At 45.5% G+C, this 21,524-nt stretch overlaps 2 protein-coding genes across 2 annotated transcripts in view; one reads left to right on the top strand and one right to left on the bottom strand.

Annotated features, from left to right (window-relative positions):
- LOC120839946 (leucine dehydrogenase) overlaps positions 1 to 6,070 on the bottom strand; it is a 23,406-nt gene extending 17,336 nt beyond the window's left edge. Inside the window, exons 1-3 of the mRNA XM_040210349.3 lie at positions 5,162 to 6,070; positions 3,110 to 3,216; positions 1,012 to 1,133 (exon numbers count right to left, since the gene is read on the bottom strand). Coding sequence (XP_040066283.1) covers positions 1,012 to 1,133; positions 3,110 to 3,216; positions 5,162 to 5,524 — 592 coding nt within the window. The 5' untranslated portion in view covers positions 5,525 to 6,070. The remainder of the gene's footprint in view (positions 1 to 1,011; positions 1,134 to 3,109; positions 3,217 to 5,161) is intronic.
- An 82-nt stretch (positions 6,071 to 6,152) lies between these two features.
- Positions 6,153 to 21,486, top strand: LOC8029644 (ADP-ribosylation factor-like protein 8B-A). The gene is made up of 6 exons (XM_040210350.3): positions 6,153 to 6,452; positions 7,734 to 7,814; positions 15,076 to 15,149; positions 16,538 to 16,699; positions 18,313 to 18,383; positions 20,875 to 21,486. Exons 1-6 carry the CDS (start codon positions 6,330 to 6,332, stop codon positions 20,922 to 20,924), a joined length of 561 nt encoding a protein of 186 aa, XP_040066284.1. The 5' UTR covers positions 6,153 to 6,329; the 3' UTR covers positions 20,925 to 21,486.
- The last annotated feature ends 38 nt before the right edge of the window (positions 21,487 to 21,524 follow it).

Genomic DNA, 21,524 nt, shown 5'->3' on the forward strand with positions numbered 1-21,524 from the left:
TCCCGTCATGGGAGATAGCAAGAACCCAGTCCTAAGCAAATGCAAGCGTGTGAACGGGCCTTTCCGCTGCTGCGTTTAGATTTAGCGAACCTCTAAATTTCGTGCACGGCATTTGTATGACGCTAGGACGTGGCACGACACTAAATTCCTGCTAAATTTAATGGGCCACGATGAAACACACATACGGGGCACGCCGCAAAAGCTTGCCAATAACGGCCATTGCCGTAAGAGATAACACCTACTATAGTCGCAGATGGTTTAAGAGACGCAGCTGCATGGCGAGTCTCGAGCGTATCGTCCTCACTGCGCATCTAATGAGGTCGCAGCGTGGGCCTATAAGAACGCAGAGGGACGAATCACGATGCGAGAGACGTGGATGCCACGAACCACGCCCTGCATTTCCTAAGCTTGAGCAACAATGTGAGGATGCAAATGAGGAACATTCTGATGCAAACCTGTGTGTGGTGTCAGGGGCAACGGTGAACAAAACTTAAACATGTGCAGTCGAAATTATGTTAGAGAAAAATGAAAAACATTTTTTGTTTGCGATTAAATCCTCGCATCCAACGACCAGCCCATTTCCCCTATTCTTTGCGACACGTCAAGAGCACGGCCGCTCTGACGCGTCCAAGGGATTGTATAAATCCCTTGGACGCGTCAGAGCGGCCGTGCTCTTGACGTGTCGCAAAGAATAGGGGAAATGGGCTGGTCGTTGGATGCGAGGATTTAATTCTTTCGAATTGCCATACGCATGTCTAGAGTACCTAAAGTTTGCAGCATAGCTCTACCAAGCCAGATCACTTTCTACGAAAAATTTCGAGCTGCACAAAAGCACTGCTGACACCGTTTGTTCTCGGTTCTCCTGTCGCCCTGGATTTTCGTCGGCGCTTTGAAAAAATGTTTCCGACGGTTTCCACAACCTCTGGCTATGGATGGATTACTCTGTAGTCTCCCAGATTTGGCTTTTGAACGTCTGGAGGCACGATGCAGAGCCTGAAAAGTGGTTCTCACCATAACAGCCGTTGAGGGAGGATAGAAAGTCCCCGTAGTCATAAAACAGTGCCTGACGGAACTCTGGCTGCACATGCTGTCGATCGTCTGGCTGAGGGATGATGCCTTTTCCGCCACCTAGCCTGCAACAACACCAGCATTCCTCACTTCATCTCAAGGTGAAAGATGGGGGATCTACAGGGAACGGCCATAAGGACCAGCATATTTAATGCACTTAAAATCCGACAAGACAACGTCGTTTCGCAAAGTGTTTTGTCCATTTTTTTTAGAGCTCAGCTCAAGAGGTGGTGAAATATTAAGGGGGGACACTGGCTAGCGATTTAACTTCTGAACTACTCAGGTGATTGGAATGAAATTTGCAGGGGAGATTTAACATCAGATGTAGGTGTATTGTGCAAACTTAGAGCTCTGTAGGACAATTTTACATACCTGCATAAGAAGATGTGTCACTCTTAGTTAAAGGGACACTGACACACACCAAAAATGTTTTTTTTTGTCAAGCAGTCCATTACGGTGTCAGAAGACTAACCCAATCAATATTTTGCTACAACGTCACATGTACTTTTAATGCAACTACTTGAAACTGAAACTAAAATTGGACTGGGGAGGAAGAGGAAATATAAAGGAGGAAAAAATTACCAAAACTCGCATAACTGTGCAACTTTTTTTTTTTTTTCAATGAATGTTTTTGCAGCTTTTTACAAGCCACAAAAAATGGGTGTCATATTTTTTTCTATTTTTAGCATTGAGTGTGTGTCTTCAATGACCCAAAAATTTGATTATCTTTGGGGGTTGTGTACGTCTGACCAATAGAAAATGGCACGTGACCACGGTGAAGAGAGTGAGCGCGACTCAAACTGGCCAGTTCTCGATCGGTGGTTTTCAGGCAGAAAGAAAACAAATTTCGAGCCCCAAATTGTGTTCTGGGTCGTTGGGCTCTCATATGTCATGCACAAATAAAAACATTGGCGAGCATAGATACCCTGTCAGTGTCAGTGTCCCTTTAAGAAATTTATGATATGCAAATGATGCCCTTAAGCACCATTTTGACTGTTTGAATATAGTAAGGGGAATGTGGGACTATGGGCTATCTAGTTTTTTATAACCCAAATGTAAAAGTTTGAAGAAGGGTTATTACCTCAAAATATGAGATGTATATCTGTCCTATATCCATTTTTGAAAACAGTTTTTTCTCAATGAGGACTTCAGTTTTGAAAAAGTTCAATGTTTGAATGCAAGGTGCATTCATACATTGAACTTCGTTACTTTGTTACCGCCTTACAATGTATTGAAAATATTTTACATCAACGTAACTACTTGGCATATGGTTATCAAATTTAGTGTAATGGTGTATAATTAGTTTCTAGAACCGAAAACCACATATTTAAAGATTAAATCTTACGTCCTACACCTAGTGTTTCTCATCTGCACACTAATTTGTGAACTGGCTCCCAGGTGGTCACCATTCATATATTTTGTTAAAATTATTACTTATAACTACCTTGCTCGTTGCCAGCGTCTACTACGGCGTTCTCAGCGTTTTGGCGTTCAGCAAGCCACCCGGGAACAAGCTCGTAAACCAGTGTGCAGACAACGAACAGGCTAGTACGGGACATATAAAATGCACGGTCGTCGTAGTTGCTTTACAGGTATGTGCATTTGGAATTTGAATTTTGCCAGGAGCACCAAATGTGCTGGTTCTTACAACTCCTCCCCGTACAATGCTTGCCGAAAAACCCTCCAATGCTGACGAAACAAGCCCTCAACAAGTGACCCGCATCAAATCTATCTGGAGCGCAAATTCGTCTGCTTCTTTTGCAGGGGTTCGGGTGACGTCAGAACGCCAAGCCCCAATTAGTTGTGATTGAAGGATAGTGGGTAGACCTTAAGTCAGCTTGCTTTGAGGTCTACTCACTATCCTTCAATCAGAGCCAATCAGAACTCCGCATCGTTCTGACGTCACCACAACTCCTGCGCAAGAAGCAGACAATTTGCTCTCCTCCTTGGCTTGTAGGTTAGCCAGCATAAAGAAATGCGTGTTCAGGTGGTGCTATACAAAAAAAAAAGGTTAATGTCCATGAGCTGGGAAGGTGCATACCATATTCCAGCCAGGGCAGCCTTCACGCCAAGCAATGTGGACTGTCGCAGACCGTCTTGAAGTAACTGCTCCAAGGTGTTGTACGGCTGTAGCCGTATGCCTCCGTACTGAAAAAGACGGTAAGGTACGTCCTAAGTGGCTTATTGGAAGAACACTATCTGCAGCGGAGTGACCACGTGAAACTGACAAGGTTTATCAACTTAAAACAACAACGGACCTTCAAAATAATGACAGTATGGTTTCAGACCTTGCTGTTTTTATTCATTTTGCCCGTAAATTTAAGTAAATCTGCTGGTTCCCTCTCATGATTTTGTACTGTGTAATAACCTCAAGTTTTATAAGCGCCCGTATTGCTGCTACACCTACGGTGGAAAAAGAAAAAGATGGCTGAGTGAGACCAGCCAAGGCGACAGAAGTCTGCCCGGTCTTTGCGCATTTCCTGGCAGGAGCACTGTCGATGTGGGGCCGCTGCGCGGCCTTGTAAATGCGTTTGCGAATAAGAACGGTTCCTCGATTGCTTCTCCTTGGCCCCTCGCATGCTGCACCATCTCACAGAGTTTGGCAGAAATGCGAGCCAACCTTTGACACACTTGTCCCAAGGCAAGGCGGTGCCATTCACAGATCCCTCTCTTGTTCTGCCGTGGCTGCACCCAATGCTTTCGCGCCATTTGCACAACGACCAATCAGAAAGCCGGAATATAGAACAGGAATCCTGCCTATGACGCGATTGACCCGAGACATTTTGTAGCACCTTTTGGAGCAGCCAAACGTCCATTATGAAGTAGCGAAAAGTACTTTTGGAGCATAAGCACGCACTTGATTTTTATTCATACCACTGTGAATATCAGATTTGTGTGTTGACCTATCGAACTGAAAAACGTGCATGCTTTGCCTTAACACTTCTGTGCAATGGCAGGTTTCATTTATTCAAACACAAAACTGGCTATTTAGTTGCTCATAGAAGCACTAGGCATGGCAACAAGATGCTGTTCGATGAAGGATGGGATGGACTGCTGTGAATAGTCATTTTAGGTATGAAATAAAATGTAAACCAAATATTATATTGCACTAAAATAATGTCAAAATAATCTTGAGCACACAAAGTGATATTTCATTCAAGTTCCTAAAGGTTGTGATAAAACATGAATTCTTAATTCACTTAAAAAAAAAATAGTTTGCCATTAAATTATGAGAATTAATGACATCCGGCATGTAGAACCTCATAATAACAGAGATCGGCATGTGAACGATAAGTATGTTTTCTTAAAACAATCCAGCCAGTGTTTTTAAGGTTGTTCCCAAGCTTCCTTCTTCTGCTTCACCTATTTCAGTTTTAATTTATTTTATTTACTGTGCCTCGAACGGACAAAACATATATAAAGATAACTAAGCAACAGAGTTCAAATAAAAATAAACCTATAGAGCAGAATTTATATAAATTGTCTTGCGTGTTTAACGTCCCGCTCTGGGAGAATGCTTTTCCTTTAGCACTCGGATGCACTGCGGCGAAGCAAGATAAGCAAAACTGAGACGTAATTACCTCGCGGTTGTCGCTTCACTGCAGTACACGAGAGCGCGGTGAGAAGCGCACTCAACGAAGTTAACGTACACACCAGAGCAGACTAGGAACATGAGGGATATTGCGAAAATTTGGAGTACTATCACAGAGAAATCAAATAGGATAATATATGCGATTAGCAGCTAAAATCGAAAGTTGCAAAAATTCGCATAAGCCTACCATAATGATCCCGTGTAGCGGGTCTGAGCACTATTTTAAGTATTAATAAAATGATATCGAGCTTTGGCGCAATGCTAGCGCTCCTCACATCTTAGCTAAATTTAGCATGATGTCGCAGGGTAATTGCCCTTTGACGCAGTTTGGCGCAAATGGCGCAGCAATCACATCACTCTTCTGCCGATCGCGGATCTACGTGCCCGTAACGTGGCCTTGACGGGCGCCCAGCGACCTTGCGGCAAACTGCCAACACCGACGTTATCGTTGGTTGCGCTATAACGGTTTCGTTTTGACAGCAAACGTGGCAAACAACTCACCGCCTGCCCGCGGTCGGTGCGCCACAGGAAAGCCGTGAGCAAACAGCCCGTGCGCAGCCCGAGCTGCATGAACAGGGCCTCGTGCCGGCGAAACTGCCGCTCCCGGCCCGTGTTCATCCAATCCGCCAACTCCTGGATCTCGGGGTGCGAGGTGACGACGGACTCGCCGTTCCACACGGCGAAGCATCGCTGAATTTTGCGAGACCGGAGGAACTCGACGAACTGGGACGGCCGAAGGGAGAGCAGTGTGCGCTGGGCCGGTTGCACCTCTCCGCTGTGTTGGAGACGGCGGTGCTGGGTCGACACTTGCGCTGGCGCCGAGCGCACAGCTGCGCGAAGGCTACGCGTTATGAAGGAGAGCATCGGTGCTGCGAACGTGACTGGCTACATTTAAGAGTGTTTACGTAACGGTTATGCACCGTTTCTGCGGTCCGTAGACGAGTCTTTTTCCTACTGCGCAGAGGAAAGCGAAGCGGCTGCTAGCGATCGAGTTTTACTTTCTGGGCGGATGGGCGGCGCCATCTTAATGTATGGTTGCTAGGTTGATTTGTTTGTAGATAGCCAGATATATCTCAAACGCTGCACAATGAAAATAAAAAGTTAAACATCGGTTATTTTTACACACTTAATTTAATTCATAACGTCTAAAATTACATAAAACATGTTTGCAAAATAATTAGATGTATAGAAGCAACTAAACGTTTTGAATTGGGCGGTGGCGTAGAAAAGTCCATACTTTATTTTGTGAATTCAGTATGTAATGGTCATTTTTATTACGCGGGTAATATATATGATAAATATCTCAGGTAGGGGCGTTATCTCAGGTATGTTCTCAGCTTAGGCTTTAAATCCATCAGATAAAGGGTAGAAATAAAAATACTCGCCAGATGCCGCAAGCCGCCGCCAAATGTAAAGATGTCAGCTGAATGTATATATCTATATGCATTAAAAAATGACGTCATGTTGTTTAAGTCTAGTCGCTTAGTAGAAGCTGAGGCGTGACGTTGTAGTGCGCACGTGACTCATTTAGTTCTTCTGCTGTTTTCTGCTCAGCAACTCGCTTGGCCCGCTGGTCTCGTTCGCGTTAGCTGCTGACGGCCGCTGTCGTCCATCCCTTGCGTGCTCTACGCCGTCGGCGATCGGTCGGTGGACACTCCCGGCCGACGAGATGTTGTCGCTCATCAACAGGATCCTTGACTGGTTCAAGAGCCTCTTCTGGAAAGAGGAGATGGAGCTCACGCTGGTGGGACTTCAGTATTCGGGGAAGACCACCTTCGTGAACGTCATCGCCGTGAGTGTTGGCTCGCTGGGGCGTCGCTTTTGTCTCCGCTCCGCTTATCGTTGTTTTGTGTGCTCGACTAGAGAGAGCTGCGGGGGTGCGGTGTGGTCGAGCTAGATTTATTCTCTGTTCCCTTTGTGCGCTGGCTGTGGCGACGATGTGGTCATTGTTGCTAAATCGCCACCGTCGCTTCTCTGCACCGAAATGCGATGGGGCCCCGTCGTCAAGGGATAGAGGCAGCTGACCGCCCCGAGGCGTCGCTCGTAGACCTGACATTAAGGTGAAATAAAAGACCAGCGTAGTTGACCTCCCTCTTTTTTCTTCTGTAAGTTCTCTAATATACAGTCTCAACCGGCTGTGGTCAAACGGTAACACTCGCACTTCGAGCCTTCGCTTATTCTGAGAAAGTATTTACGCGGTAGAGTAAAGCTATACGCACTCCGGAGTGCGCTTCGGACGGAATTGGCTATACGCACTCCGCTTTTCTCGTATAAAAAGAGTGGACACAACAAGTTTCCTAAGCGGTGCCATGGCGTAGTGGTTAGGGTGCCCGCTTCATACGCAAGTGGACGCGGGTTCGATCCGCGGTGGGCCTACTTTTTTTTTTCTTTTTCTCAAACATTTTGTTTTGTTGAGGCATTTGGCGATATTTACGACATTTCCTTTTTTGCAATGAACAGTAAAAAAAAAAAAAAAAAATCGATTGTTGTCGAGAAACTTTGCAGAACTAAATGGTATCGGACTCCCTTTCCGGAGGTGCGATCGGGGACAGCGGGGCTTGGATTGCCGGCTGGACGCCGCGAAGCGGCGTGTACTGGTTACGCTTAGTAATTAGCAGCCGATACTGTCGCCGCGAAGCGGCGTGAACGCAGGCGGGGGGCTGTGTTAACGAGCGCCCCAGTGATTCACGCGCCGTTCGAAAAGGGTGGCCCGAGCGGCATGATCTCTCGGAGGAGTGCGTATAGCCATTTCCGCGCGAAGCGCACTCCGGAGTGCGTATAGCTTTACTCTTTACGGTATGTCGGATTTTGCGCTTTCAAGGCGTCCTACAAAATTCGCCGCCACTGGGAAGCTTTTATTTTCCTGTAATTGTTTTGCGTTTTCTAGTTCCTCATTGTAAACTGCTGACACGGTTAGCTTTTGTTTGTTTTTTTCCACGATGACAACCTGGCTTAGCGAACCTAGACGCGGGCCAATACTGCCAATACTCTCTCTTGCGCGGGCATCTATCACAAATGTATACCATTTCGCCGGCCCTGTTTCGTGTGCTTCAGTGTTTTCGTTGTTTTGCAGTCTGGACAGTTTTGCGAAGACATGATACCGACGGTCGGCTTCAACATGCGAAAGGTGACCAAGGGAAATGTTACTATCAAGGTAAGCTCCTCAATCTTCGCTTGCACTAAGCATGGGCATGTTGGAAATGCTGTTTGTGGTTGTCCATGTTTTTTTTTTTTTTAATTATTCTTTTTTAAAGTTTAACATTAATGATGGAAGCTACAGACCGACGCGCTGTTTACAAACAAGCCCGCGTTTGCCCACACCCGGTGTGGGCACTGCGCGTGCGCAGAAACGGAATTCGCAAAATGTGAAGCGTCTGCGCATGCGCAGTGCCGTCGACAGCGCCACCGCAGCTGCGTGACGTCAGGGCCGCGTGTTGGTCTACAAGGAATCAGCTTCCTAACCCAAATGTTGTGCACCGTTGGCAGTTAGTGAAATAAACACGCTCGCGTTTATAATAATACGTTGGTATGACAATAAATCCACCCGCAAGATGTCAACCAGTGCTTCAAACAGATTGTGCGACTTCACACGTTCAACAAGCATTGCGCTTTCCACGAATTGCAAGTTTGTCACATCACTATAATGAAGGAGTTGTTTTATGTTTGCATTATTTGCACTTTAAGCAATTTCTGTTGCTTGAAATGGCGCAAGTTCCTGCACTCTCCAAGCATTGCTAAAAAGCAGAATGTATGTCCTTTTTTAAAGAATACCTGTTTGACAAATTATAGTGCAGCTTCGATTTTGTAGTAGGGTGTGGATGAAATTCTCCTGTTCGTGATCATTTGAAAAGTTCATAGGTGACAATGGCAGTTGAATTCCAGTTTTTCTTTTTTAATGGTCGACCCAGTGTTTTTGTTGCTGCCAGCTTGCATGTTGCAGGCTTGGATCAAAAGGTTTTGTCTTGTAACTGATAAGAGAATGTTTCTGAGCTAGTGATTTGAGTGACCCTTACCACGAGTTCTATGATATGTGCTTGCAACAAATCCTTGATCACGTATTGCACCTTTGGCTGAAACTCTGCATACCTTCAGCCCCGTTACAAAGCAACAATGCATTTTTCACATTAAGATGACGTCTTGCTGTTAGTGTGCAGCGACGGTGGCCATGTGTACATGGTCGTTTCATGCCGATGTGATCGCTGTGATCGCTTCTCAATTATCCTGAGACCTCCTATCCAAGCTCGGTCACTTGTGAAAAGTGTTTACCATTGTTCCCATCATCTCAGTGGTTCTACAGAATGTAAACTAACGCTTCTAAGGCACTTTAGATGGCCCGCAAGAATCGACTTCTCTGCGTATGACACTGTGATTTACTCTCGAGGTGCGAGCAGGTGGTGGAAGTTTACAGTGTAAAATTCAAGAAATTAACTTCTCTCGTGCAAAAGAAGAGAGAAAACCTGTTCTGGGTAATCTACGTCGACGTCACTACTCCGCAGACGATGCCTGCGTAGTGAGAAATGCTGCCGACAGATGGCGTACACCGCGTTGAGGGAGCGTATGCCATCTGTTGGCAGCATTTCTCACTACACAGGCATTGTCTGCGAAGTGGCAATGTAGATTATCCATACACTGCTGTTTTTGTTTTTTACGAGTATAGTTTCATAGTTTTTCTTTTTATTTTTTATTACTGAAAAGTACCACCACCTGCTTGCACCTCCAGTAAATCGCAGCGCGACGTATTGAGGAAAAAAATTCTGCGGGCCGTCTAAAGTGCCTTAAAAGTGTTAATTTAGATGCTGTAGAACCCTCTCTCCCATTATCTCCCTCTCCATTGGGCTTTGAGGATCTCTGCAAAGCAGCAACCAGGCCTTTATAAGCTTGATTGTTTCCTTTTTGTCTCTCTTTAAAGCATTCTACTAATCAAAATGGCTTTCAAGAGTGCCCTTTTCAACTGTGGACAGAGTCTTTAAAGGGGTACTCTGGCGGGTTTTTTTTTAGCTATTCCTGCTAATCATATTTTTGCAATCACCGGCCTTTACCCTTTCCAGTTTCCTAATTATTATTGTGAAATTTGGAATAGTTATTGTTAAATTGGCAAATGAAAATGATGCCAAAACCAACATTCAGATATGCTCGCGCTTTTCGGTGCCGTGATGCGAGGGGAAGGCAGCCTTGCAGGTCTAGTGGGCAGTCTAAAAATCGACAATATGGAGCGCTAGTTTCGTGCTACTGGGCCGGTGCTGGAGGGGAGCTTTCAAAGCTTTCGTTTGACACCATGAAACTGCTTGTAATCAGTTGGGAACAAAGTCTATTGTCCACAGAATGAGCCCCTGCCCTCCGCTGTCACTTTTTCATTGTTGCCAGTAGAGACTTTCACCTTGAAAAAACACGTTCAGGGCTAAAACTGTATGTTTAATAACTTTGCAAGAAAAAAAAAAAATTTTGGCTCAATATTTGGGGTATTATTTTATCAATGCTTTTTGGTGTGTTTTAGCAAATTTCAAGGCAATTCAGGGACTACGAAGAAAATGCCAGAGTACCCCTTTAAAAAGAGACTATTCAAACTGTAGTTTGAAACGGGCTTACGTCTAACGGATAAGAATGGACTCTTCTTATCATCGAGGTTTGTTGGTTGTCAAACCACAAATGTCCAAGGCATCTCATCGTCATGTGACTCATCGCTACACACCTCATCGTCACATGACTAGGACTAAATATTTCCACTTTTTCTAATTGTTTTATTTTTGAAGCCTGCCACTAACACCTGCTGCTATTTCTTTTTTTTTTTTTGCTTCCATGCAGTTTTTTGCTAGCCCTGGAACAGAGTTCCGAGGTCACTTCATCGGGGCTGTCTAAAACTCTTTTTTGCTGCATGTTAGTACATGCTGCCATAGCTGTATGAATCTGCTCTTTCTAAGCATTAAAGTAATGTGTTTTTGTATGTAGGGAATTGGTGCTTTTAATCTGTTCCAAGAGAACCTGAACATTGATGATTAAGGTTTTACTCCATTCAGCTTATGAAATGTTATGATCAGTCGAGCAGCTGTTTGGTCGACATACTCAGTTCTTTAAAGAATTTGTCTCGTATGCAATTCACAAGGGCCTCTTATTTACTGTTCGCATTGCCTGTTCGTCGGACAAGCGTGAAAACTTTTGGGTGCAAGAAATTGGATGTGGATCGCGTTTTGTTGATTGACCTTGTTTCACGTCCGCGAGATAATTTTGTTGACATCCACATATCTAGGGGGCACTTGAGCATGAGATATTGCTGCACTAATACAACGTCTTCGAATCTCTGAATTTGTTTTGGCTGTACATGTGTTTCATTGTTCATGTTTAGAGGAAAGCATATATAACAATATAAGAACATGAAAAATCCCTAAAAAAGTTTTTGAGAAGAAAGCAATTTTAAAATCTGCAACTATTTTTTTTTTCTTCTGATTTGCCAGGTTTGATATTTTGTGAAAGAAGCGCTTTCTCAAAACACAATTTGTGGACTTTTTGCCAATGTTCAGGAGGAATATTGGACAAGTCTAGGACAAGGGACTAGGATAAGTTATATTTATACTTGTTTAGGACAAGTATGAATATAATTTATTTTGTAATATATAGCTAAATGTGCAAAGCATGCAACATTGAGAGCAGATTGTTCAATATAGGTGTAAACATATTTTGAAGTGAACTATTGTTTAATTGCTTGGATGCCTCACACTAAAGTTCAATCTGTTTTAAAGTCACTAATAACGGTTCACTCTATAAAGTGCTTCCAACATTGTCTTCCTCATACTTCCTAGTATCAATCAATATGTTAAAACATTTTTTTTAATAGTGTTTTCTCTATGGTTTTTGCAATCAAAGGCTGGTGAGTTATAATTATCCTGAGAACTGCCAAAAAAAATCTCGAGAAGGCCCTCACTCAAATTTTTGAGGTAATCATGTAAAACTGGGGCATGGGTATGTAAAGATAATATGTAAAGATTGTCCTTTGTGCATTTTTTAAATGTTGCAAAATTGAGGGGTGTGCGCTTATCGTGGAAGGGGGGGGATGTTTGGTATTTTATGGTAGGCCACTGATCGATAGACTTGCCAGATATTTGAAATCGGCACAAACATCTGAACAAGCTGGTGCAGTTTCATTGGCTATGCTCAAAAGATAAGCAGGGGTGGAACGGCTGCGCCATTTAGCGCCAGACGCATTTGTCTGCGCCATCCTGCGCCATGTTGCGAAAACTGCGCCACAGCCAATAAACACCTCGCGCCATTATGCACCAAATCGCAAAACGTGCGTCAAAAAATTTGTATTTTGTATTGGTTTCGGTTTCTATCTACTCGATTGGCAACAATGAGCGCGTTTAGCTAGATCGGCCTTGCAATCCTTTGTTCTGTTTATTTTTCCTGTGTATCCCGAGTCGAAAGTGCGCGAAAAAACTCCGGGGTCGGATTCCAAGCGCTACACCACCTGCGACTGGGTTGCCATTTTTCAACCATAAGCGGTTAAGCAAGTCACAAAGAGGTGAGGCCCGGGTTCCGGACGTCAGCCAGTTGAAAACAAATGAGCAAAAGATTCCTTTTAGTATTTCCTCTTTAGAAGTTGGAACCGCATTCCCTCAAGATAAATCGTGATATGATAGAACTGAAACGCGGTCCGATCCGAAACTTTGCCGGCCAGCAGCTCTCACGCGAGCGGTAAATCTGCTCGGCGTATTTAACCTTGGTCCTGCTTATCGCTTAGAATACGATAACTCCGTTAATCCTCGTCTGCTGCTTCGATATTGAGTTGCACAAAAGGATAAACTCGAATTTTGTTGCCATGTTCCTCCGCGCAACTGCACGTCCGCTGCTTACGCACGTCACATGGTTTGCACACATAATTACTATGTCGAGCAAACGTGGGTTGCGCTATAAGCAGTGCTGTTTTGCATTTTGAACAGCTAAAAGCCACTCAGAAAATTTCAAGGACACTATTTTTAGAAAACTATGGCACTTGCTTTTTGGTTCTCATTAAGGCTCACAACGTTTCAAGTTTTCGCATCTGTTACACTGTTATCCCATCTACCTAGGTCCCTAACCACTCGTGTTCATGTGTGCTGCTAAGCACAATCGAAATTGCTCCCGTGCTTGTCTAAGACACAAGCTGAAGTGCAATGAAAACGGATCTGAGCTGCTCCTAGCCTGCTCCAGGACGTAGTTTTAGCTGCTCCTAACCTGCTCCAAAACAGCTGTTTCAGCTGCTCCCGTGGCTGCTCCCAAGTACATTTTAGGAGTTCCACCCCTGGATAAGAAAGCTTACAGACCAGTGTTCTTCTTTAAAGAACATATTAAAATGTCTGGTGTGCCAGGTCGCAGGCCTCAGTCATAAGCAGTGCACATACAAAACGGCTCCTTTTTTTTGGATGAGGATAGTTGCATAACATTAGTAAAAGAACACAGGTATAAACAGTGTACCAGCATCAACTACTGATTAACTGAGTGTACAGAAATATCCGCTATCGCTGTGCCAGTTTTGCGTGTACGTTTCTTTTTTTTTTTTCCGGAGCTTATTTTTGCATTCTTTGTCCGTAATATTGGCTGTGCTTATCTGCTTGATAAGCGAGCTTGGCTTCTATTTTTTTTTTTTTAGTAAAGCTATACGCACTCCGGAGTGCCTTTTGGTCGAAATGGCTATCCGCACTCCGCGGAGAGCTCATGCCGCTCGGGCAACCCTTTTCGAACGGCGCATGTATCACCGGGGGGCTCGTTAACACAGCCCCTCGCCTGCGTTCACGCCGCTTCGCGGCTACAGTATCTGCTGCTAATTACAAAACGTAACCAGTACACGCCGCTTCGCAGCGTCCAGCCGGCAACCCAAGCCCCGCTGTCCTTGATCGCAGCTCCGGAAAGGGAGACCCATACCATTTAGTTCTGCGAAGTTTCGTCAACAACACCATCGCAAAAAAAAAAAAAAAAAATCGTAAATATTGTCAATGCCTTGAAAAAACGTAGTGTTTGAGAAAAAAAGAAGTAGGCCTGTGGATCGAACCTGCGTCCACTTGCATACAAAACGGACAGCTTAACCCATTTGCTATGCCATCGTTTAGAAAACTCGTTGTGACCATTCGTTTTATACGAGTTTAGCGGAGTGCGTATAGCCATTTTGACCGAAATGCACTCCGGAGTGCGTATAGCTTTGTTCTTTTTTTTTAGGTGCATTTCATCGTCTCTTTTCCTGCTGAAAGGTTGTGCAATGCTGGAATATTTTTGTATCATCAAGAACCCATGCTTGCCAAAACAAATTAAAAAAAAATTATAATTTTTGTTTTGTTCAGGAACACTAGATCTGTGTAAGGCTTAATAGCACATAAATTTAATGTGGGGCAGCGATTTCTTATTGTCTGGGACACTTTGGAACTCCATTTATCTTGAATAATTTATTTTGGACGAAGAATATCTTGTCACATCTGAAGCGGGAATTTTCTGCCTTCCATGCTGTCTGCAAAATTTTAGTCAACTTCATATCATAATAAAATCCTCAATTTCTTTTTTCATATTCTTACTTTTTTTCGATGCATTTTATAACTCGAGCAGCAGCTGCAGAGAACGAACAGCCAACCGGACTGATCTCTAACTGGAAAGTACAGGTTTCAATAAAGAATATGAAACCCTGTTTTGCAGCTTACCTAAATAATTTTTGCACCACAAAAAGCTGAAACTTTGTGTGAAAGTGATGCCAGTGGTGAAGGTAGAATGCGAAAGTTTGGGAGCTTTCCTTCACTTGGACAAAAGTATAAAATGGGTAATGTAATTTCTCTATGAAGCATCCTCCACCTGGGCCTGATTGGTCATACCAGAAATGGTATTATGGGCACCTGCGGCATTTATTTTATTGCAAAAAAAAAACTTGTCCGCCAAAAACGACGATCTTGTTTGCTTTCTTGTTGACAAGCTTTTTTTTGTTTGATGAATATTGGGCCTAGGTGGATGTCGGTTTATAAGGAAATTTTGCTTTTCTGTTTCTTGGTATTGTTGTATTCTCAAACCTTTCCATTCTATCGTCACCACTATTGCCACATTCACGTGAAGTTCCGGTTTTCTGCCACGCCTAATTGTTTTGTGTGGGCCCAAAAACGAGGCTTCTTTCTCAGTCGGACCGCATAGTGTCTTATTCCTAAAGACACTTTGCTTCCTGGAAAGTAAACATGCGTAGTTTGTTACGTGACCTATCCCCGGCAATAAACCTCTTCCATGTGTAATGGTGATATGCTTGGAAATGTTGTATTAAAAGGATGCCATTCATCTTATTGCCTTTAGCCATGTTCCCCAAGGTAGTAAGTTGTCGTGCATGCACATATGGGGCACACAGTGATTAGGCGCGACTGCGTGTCAGTTTGAGTACTCTTATGTTTGGATGGTCGCTCTCAACTGCCTTTTTTTTGCAGATCTGGGACATCGGAGGGCAACCCAGGTTTCGCAGCATGTGGGAACGATATTGCCGAGGTGTCAACGCCATTGTGTGAGTTTGTCAATCCCTTTCGGATGCGACGATGAGCGCTTGCCAGCATGCAGTCTAGTGATGCCGCAAGCGTTTTAGACCAAACTGAAGGATCTCAGGAAATGTTCTTGCTGTGTTGTGTGGCAGAACGGTTCTATCTAAAATACACTACATTTTGGCTTCACTGCAGTTGAACTTTACGGTACGAGACTCTGCTACAAGGAACTGTGTCGTGTGACTGCCTGCTACGCAATCCACGGCGGTCGGTCAAGAAAATGAAATGCTGTTTTTCTGCCTGCAGAAAAAAACTATTCCTCGCAGGAAGCTAAAACACAGTGAGAATGTGACGCTAGTGGTGGTGACAAAATGTGGAACTCTGAGATCAAAAGATGCGAGAGAAAAACCAAATTTCTTTACGAGCCAAGGTCCACCTAAGACTAGCGATTATCGGAATAAGAAATAACTTTGTGGACGCCTGTAGCATTGGTTTTCATGAGAAAAAAAAAACTTGTCAGACGGAAAAAAAGCAATGTCGTCTTTCTCGCTGGCAAGCTTCTTTCACTGCAATGAATGATTTATGGGCCGTGTTTGCAGAACAAGGTACGCAGAAGAGCCCCTCTATCGTCTGCAAGTGTCTCCGACCCCTACCTTTCTCACCATGCAACAGTGCACACACATGTGCTTACACCCAGTCTATGTCGGAGGCGTCCACCATTAAATTTCAAGTTCTCTCTATAGTCGGTTTGAGTTGCCCTCTCTTAAGTCTAAGGTCTCTACTCATTGTAAGCAGCGGCTGCAGTGCACTCAGTTGCACTTAAACACAAATATATGGTCCGGCCTTTATGGCGACGCCTGTGCAGAGTGCAAATTCGACTGCTTCTTGCGCAGGGGCTGCGGTGACGTCGGAACGCCAAACTCCGAATGACTCGATCGGAAGGATAGTGGACCTTGAGGCAGCTAGCATCGAAGTCTACCCACTATCCATCCAACCGAAGCCAGTCGGAGCTCGACGTTCAGACGTCGCCGCAAACCCCGCGCGAGAAGCGGACGAACTTGCGCTGCACACACTCCGTCTCACCGTAACCTGGCAAAGGCTACGGTCGCAGTAAGTAAATCAGGGCGTCGGAGGGAGGCACGAGACTCTACTCCATCTCACCAGTTACATGCAGCGCTGTCAAAGCAACGGGCGGGAGTAAGGAGAAAACCGCTTTGAGCGACAGACAGATATTACGCTCCCGCCGCTGTACCTTTGGCAAGGGCTGTCACGCACCTTGCCTCTGTCGCTCTAGTCAACTGGAGGTGGCTGTAGCGCTCACTCGTTGCCAAGTTGCGGCGAAACAGGGTATGGTTGTCAAACTCCTTCTGTTTCCGCGTCGCTTCCTGACATCCCACTCCGCGATTGGTCGCAGCTACATGGTGGACGCCCACGACCAGGACAAGATGGAGGCGTCTCGCAACGAGCTGCACAACCTGCTAGACAAGCCCCAGCTGGCGGGGATCCCCGTGCTGGTGCTGGGCAACAAGCGGGACCTGGCCGGCGCCCTTGACGAGAAGGAGCTCATCGACCAGATGTGCGTGTGCGGCCCAGCTCGGGCCCACATTCTCAAACTCGTCGGCAGACACGCTTCGCGGAAGAGCGTAGTTCCAAAACGGTCCTTCTCCGTTGCCCACTCGCTGACAAATGCGGACGGATAGGGATCCTGGTGCAACCGGCGGCATCGCTTCCACGGATGGCGGAGATGGACTCTTTTAGAGCGACGCTCTGTTTGCTCACACTTTTCTGTAGTCATAAAAACCGCAATATAATCGCTTCGGTCCACAGAGCAGGCCGACAGCGTACGAGCGCAAACGAGCAGACGCGTCCCGAAAAGGCGCCGGGCGTTTTCGCAAGCTCGTCGACAGACTTTGATATAGTAACGTCAATCTCAGTAGCGCTGGATCTGGAACGCATTTGGGACCGGTGGCCGCACCCCTCTTTGTGGTCCTTCGACTTCTGCCCGACGTCTCTGCAATTTCCTTGTGTCGTCATCCGTCGTTATCCTGGTGGTGGCACGGCAGTGGAAGTGAAGTGGCGGGTGCTTGTGGTGCTCCAGGTCACTTTTGAGCCTGGTAGTAAACCGAAGCTTTGGCTGCCAAGAGTCGGAGTGCCGCTATAACGGCGATGCTTGCATTTGCTCATCTTTTTTTCACTGAGCTTTTAGGACCAACCTCCAACTGCACGACATGCTGGCTCCTGTGATGTCATTTGTGCTTCACTTCGGGGCGACTTTCAGCGCGTGTCCGGCGTTGGCATGCTGAACACACCAGTCTACGGTGCATTCCAGGCTCCTATTTATAGTGCTTGTTTCAGAGCCAATAGTAATTTACTTGGTTAGTTACCTTCAGCATTGCTGAGAAGAAAAGATTGCATAAGTAGAAAATATAAGGGGAAAAAAACTTGTAGCAGCAAAGATAGTATACAATGGTTAGCGCTCTTTTCAGAAAAAGGTTAGTCATGGCAGTTTGAAAACTCGCGTTATCGGGGATTTCGTCAATGGCTTGGGGAAGGGACTCTGTTTTTGAAGTGCTGGAAAGGACAGACTCGTGAAACATTCTTGTGCAACAGGACGGAATGCCAACTTTATGACTGCGATCGATATATGCTGAAATGTGAGGTTTTTGTTAGTAGCCTTAACTTCAAATATTATATATTTTGAAGCAAGCAGAGACTAATAAATTTTGTATGTTGTCAAAGGAGTGATAGCAAGTTTAGATTTATTGCAGTGGCATTAGGGGTATGATCATAGTTAAATTTTGTCACGAAATGCTCAGTTTTGTGCAACCTTCAATTCCAAGATGAGCTGTTCAAGACGAGAATCTGAAACGGAAGCTGCATATCCAAATTCAGTACAGACTAGGGTTATGATCGATCAGAACATACTCTTAGCATACCGACCTAGCGGCACATAGAGGCGGGTAACACGTGAAAAGATTGCAGGGCTGCCTGGTATCTCGAACATATGCTAGTCTTTTTCACTGTGGTTAGGTCGGTAAGAATTGCATAAAGGGAATGGTGAGTTAATTGCGTGGAGTTTGTACGAAGCGGTAAGCAAACATATTTAGCCGAAAAATTTTGCGTTACAAGCATATGTGAAGTGCCAGCTTTGGAGTGAGTTTGGAAGAAACGGGGGCTTTTTCCCAACAGGAACCTTTCGGCCATCCAGGACCGGGAAATCTGCTGCTACTCTATTTCCTGCAAGGAGCGAGACAACATTGGTGAGTTCCATTTGCGAACGGACCCTCGAGCGCGCCGGTTGGGGATTTCTCTATCGACCAAGGATTTTGTTCTAATTAGGCACGCGGGCCGTCGCTGCTGTCAAGAAATTCCTTCATAGATGCACAGTGTTTACCAAACTTAGAAATGTAGATTGTGTGGTGAAAGAACTGGTACTGGTTGATAACATGGTTTTAGATGATTGATAACACATTTAGTGAGAGACCAATAACGGTAAGGAAGTGTTCGGTTGCGATCAGACCTGGAAGACGACCTGGGGAAGGATGGGCTTTCGCAACCTCACCACTGTTGTCTGCGGTTGCAACCTGAGATAGTGCGGTAGATAAGGTGGCAAAAGAAAGTGTAGTGACAGAGGTATGCACTCTCTTGGGGCAAGTGCATTAGTGTAAGTACAAAAACTCGAGGAAGAATTGAACAAAGACTGAACACGGACAGCACATTGTATTTTGACCTTCAACACAGATAGTCGAAAGATGCGCTATCTGTGATCTGTCTTTCTGCGTTTAATTCTTTTTTAAGTTTCTGTAGATGAAACATACTTCTTGTTTTACTTTTTTAGACATTTTCAGTTTGGACTCAGTTGGGAGGTTTACTTCTGTCTAGGCTGTCTGCATTTTCTGGAGTTTTAGCCCTTTATACAAATAAGCCAGGTAAATTAGTAGACGGATTGCCTAGAGCCTCTGAGCATTGTGAAAGTACCGCATTCTATAACGTTCACTTTGCCTATCGAGCCTTTTGATTGGCTCATGTTGGCCACATTGTTGCCATAACGAGAAATTAAACGAGCTTGTATGCATGGGAGCTGTAAACAGCTTGTGAATTCCAACCGATCGCCGTAAGGATTCCTGTGTCAAGTGGCACATGTGATCTAGTTTACAAATGGGAAATTTCGGCCTTCTTGTGAGGAGACTGTGCATGGTATGCCCACCCGCTTCAGTTTGACTGTTCGAGGTCACCATAGTGTAGCCGACATCGAAATTAGACATGGGAGTTTTGGTGCCCTGGGAAGATTGCCTGTCTTGCTTTCCTTTTTACATTATAGTACTTAAAAAGAAAGCGGATGCGACTTAGAAGTGGCATCCATTTTTGTAATCGCTTACGAGAGAGCATAGTGGTGCCACCTATCCGGTAAACTGAAGCCCTTCAGATCTATTCATAACTAGACCGAAGGTTTTGCTGGACTTGCGAGATTGAATCTATGCACAATCTATACATGGCTTGCACTGACGTCACATTGCATACTTCTGACCACCATGTAACAGGAGGAGTACGAAACTGCCTTTGTGAAAGTTTTGAGTGATGGGTTAATCTTCTGTGGCGTCTGTGCAAATCCGGGAGGCACAAAAGAGGATCCTGGTAAGAGGGGAGCTCCTTCTTTTTCTCTTCTCTGGTGGTCGTCGGAGCGCTCTTTAAATGACGTCACTTGCAAGCCATGCATGGGAAATGGTCGCTCGTAACACTGTCAGGATTAGTTGCAGCGAGCGGTGAAAGATTAAACTCCAACGATGGCACCAGTGTGCCCTCATAAACGATTGCAACTATCCACCCAAGTGGCAAGTTCGAATTGCAGCCGGGTTGTTTTTATTCTGGAGGAGACCTATTATTGCAAAGAAAGCGCTGCGTAACCGAGCTTCCTCTCTGGCATCCGAAGATCCCCGGGTGGTCGAAATTAATCCTCGGCCCTGCACCGGGGCACTTTGGATGTTCTTTGTGTCGGTTGGGCACTTAGAAACCCACAAACTCGGTAGCAGCTCGTTCGATCGTGCTTGGGCACAAACGCGTGGACCAGCCTTTTAATCCGACGTAAGAAACCGTGCGAGCGCCCACTCAAACTCTGGGAATAATTGCGAAAAAATGGGGGATGTCTGGTCATCAATTTCACATATAAATATGTACTGTGCATATTTTCATTGGATCTAACTAATTTGGGAATGGGCGGATGCGCGGTATTGTAGGGTGCGTCGTACAAAAGATACGGTGTTTGCTGCAGACGCGACGACGAAATTATCTGCGGGCACGCCTCGGGCTTGTTTGAAGCACGTCTGTTTCGTGCGCACGTATGCTTCGAACGTGTCTGCAGACGGTTCTGGCACGACCAACGTGACCGTCGTACGAGGAAGAAACGCTCCTCATACGGTGGGTGCAGACTGTCTCTTGCACGATGTATTGACTGCGTGACCTCGACTTAATGCAACATCACCTTAACACCAACATCTTCAGACACCGTCCGAGGCACGTTTTTTCCTTGTAGGCAACAATCGCATTGTCCCATTCATCGCATGAGTACCGACTGCGGACGTGCTCGAGGCGTGCCCACAAATAATTCTGCTGTCGTGTCTTCGGAGAACATTGCGTCCTTTGTAGGACATTGAGCAGTGTGACCCCGGGTTCGGTCCTCAGTTTTTCGTAGTGCTCGATTGCTGTCTGTATTCCCGCTTTTGAAAGAATTTCTTTTTGTCTCCACCTCCGCAGACATCACCCTCCAATGGCTCATTTCACACTCTAAATCGTCGGGGCGCTGACGCCCCGGCGGCCACCGGGCCCTCTTGGGTCTTGTAGCGTTGCCGCGGACCTGCCGACTGCCCCAGCCAACACCCTGCAACCCTACGGAACCTGCCGAGGCCTTCCGAAGACCGCCCCTGGTGCCTCCTCGGCGATGGCCACTCGACACGCACCTCGTCGGAGCGCTATGGGGGGAAACTGGGCACGGGTCTTTGGGCAAGATGTTCCTTGTGACCTTGGCAGTCGACACTACCGTGGGACTCCTGCTGTTCTTGCGTGGGCTATTGACGAGCGTTGGCTCAAGATCGAGGCTGGATTTGGGCACATTCCACGGGAAGGACACCTTGGCTTTGTTTGTTCCGGGCGCTGTCTATTTATGCCTTTATTCAACATCTAGCCGTGCAACCTAATTTCTGTGACGACCGAGCGTTTTCCCTCTATTTCCTTTTCTTTTATTTGATTTTGTGGATGCGAGAGATTGAGGGCGATGGGTATGGTATTGAGTCTGGTACCTGCTCGCCCCTTTTGCCATGCCTAATGTTTTTTTTTGGTTTGTTCAGAATAAAAGTTGTAGTGACTTTTTACGACTGTCTTCTTTTGTTTTCTCAAGCCATTTCTGT

Source organism: Ixodes scapularis, unplaced genomic scaffold (genome assembly GCF_016920785.2).
Source record: "Ixodes scapularis isolate PalLabHiFi unplaced genomic scaffold, ASM1692078v2 PGA_scaffold8__174_contigs__length_109621045, whole genome shotgun sequence".
Classification (NCBI taxonomy): Eukaryota; Metazoa; Arthropoda; class Arachnida; order Ixodida; family Ixodidae; genus Ixodes; species Ixodes scapularis.

Coding starts and splice junctions, on each gene's coding strand:
- LOC8029644 (XM_040210350.3), top strand. CDS start 6,330: ATGTTGTCGCTCATCAACAGGATCCTTGACTGGTTCAAGAGCCTCTTC. Junction 7,815..15,075: donor AGGGAAATGTTACTATCAAG/GTAAGCTCCTCA, acceptor TTTTTTTTGCAG/ATCTGGGACATCGGAGGGCA. Junction 16,700..18,312: donor AAGGAGCTCATCGACCAGAT/GTGCGTGTGCGG, acceptor TTTTCCCAACAG/GAACCTTTCGGCCATCCAGG.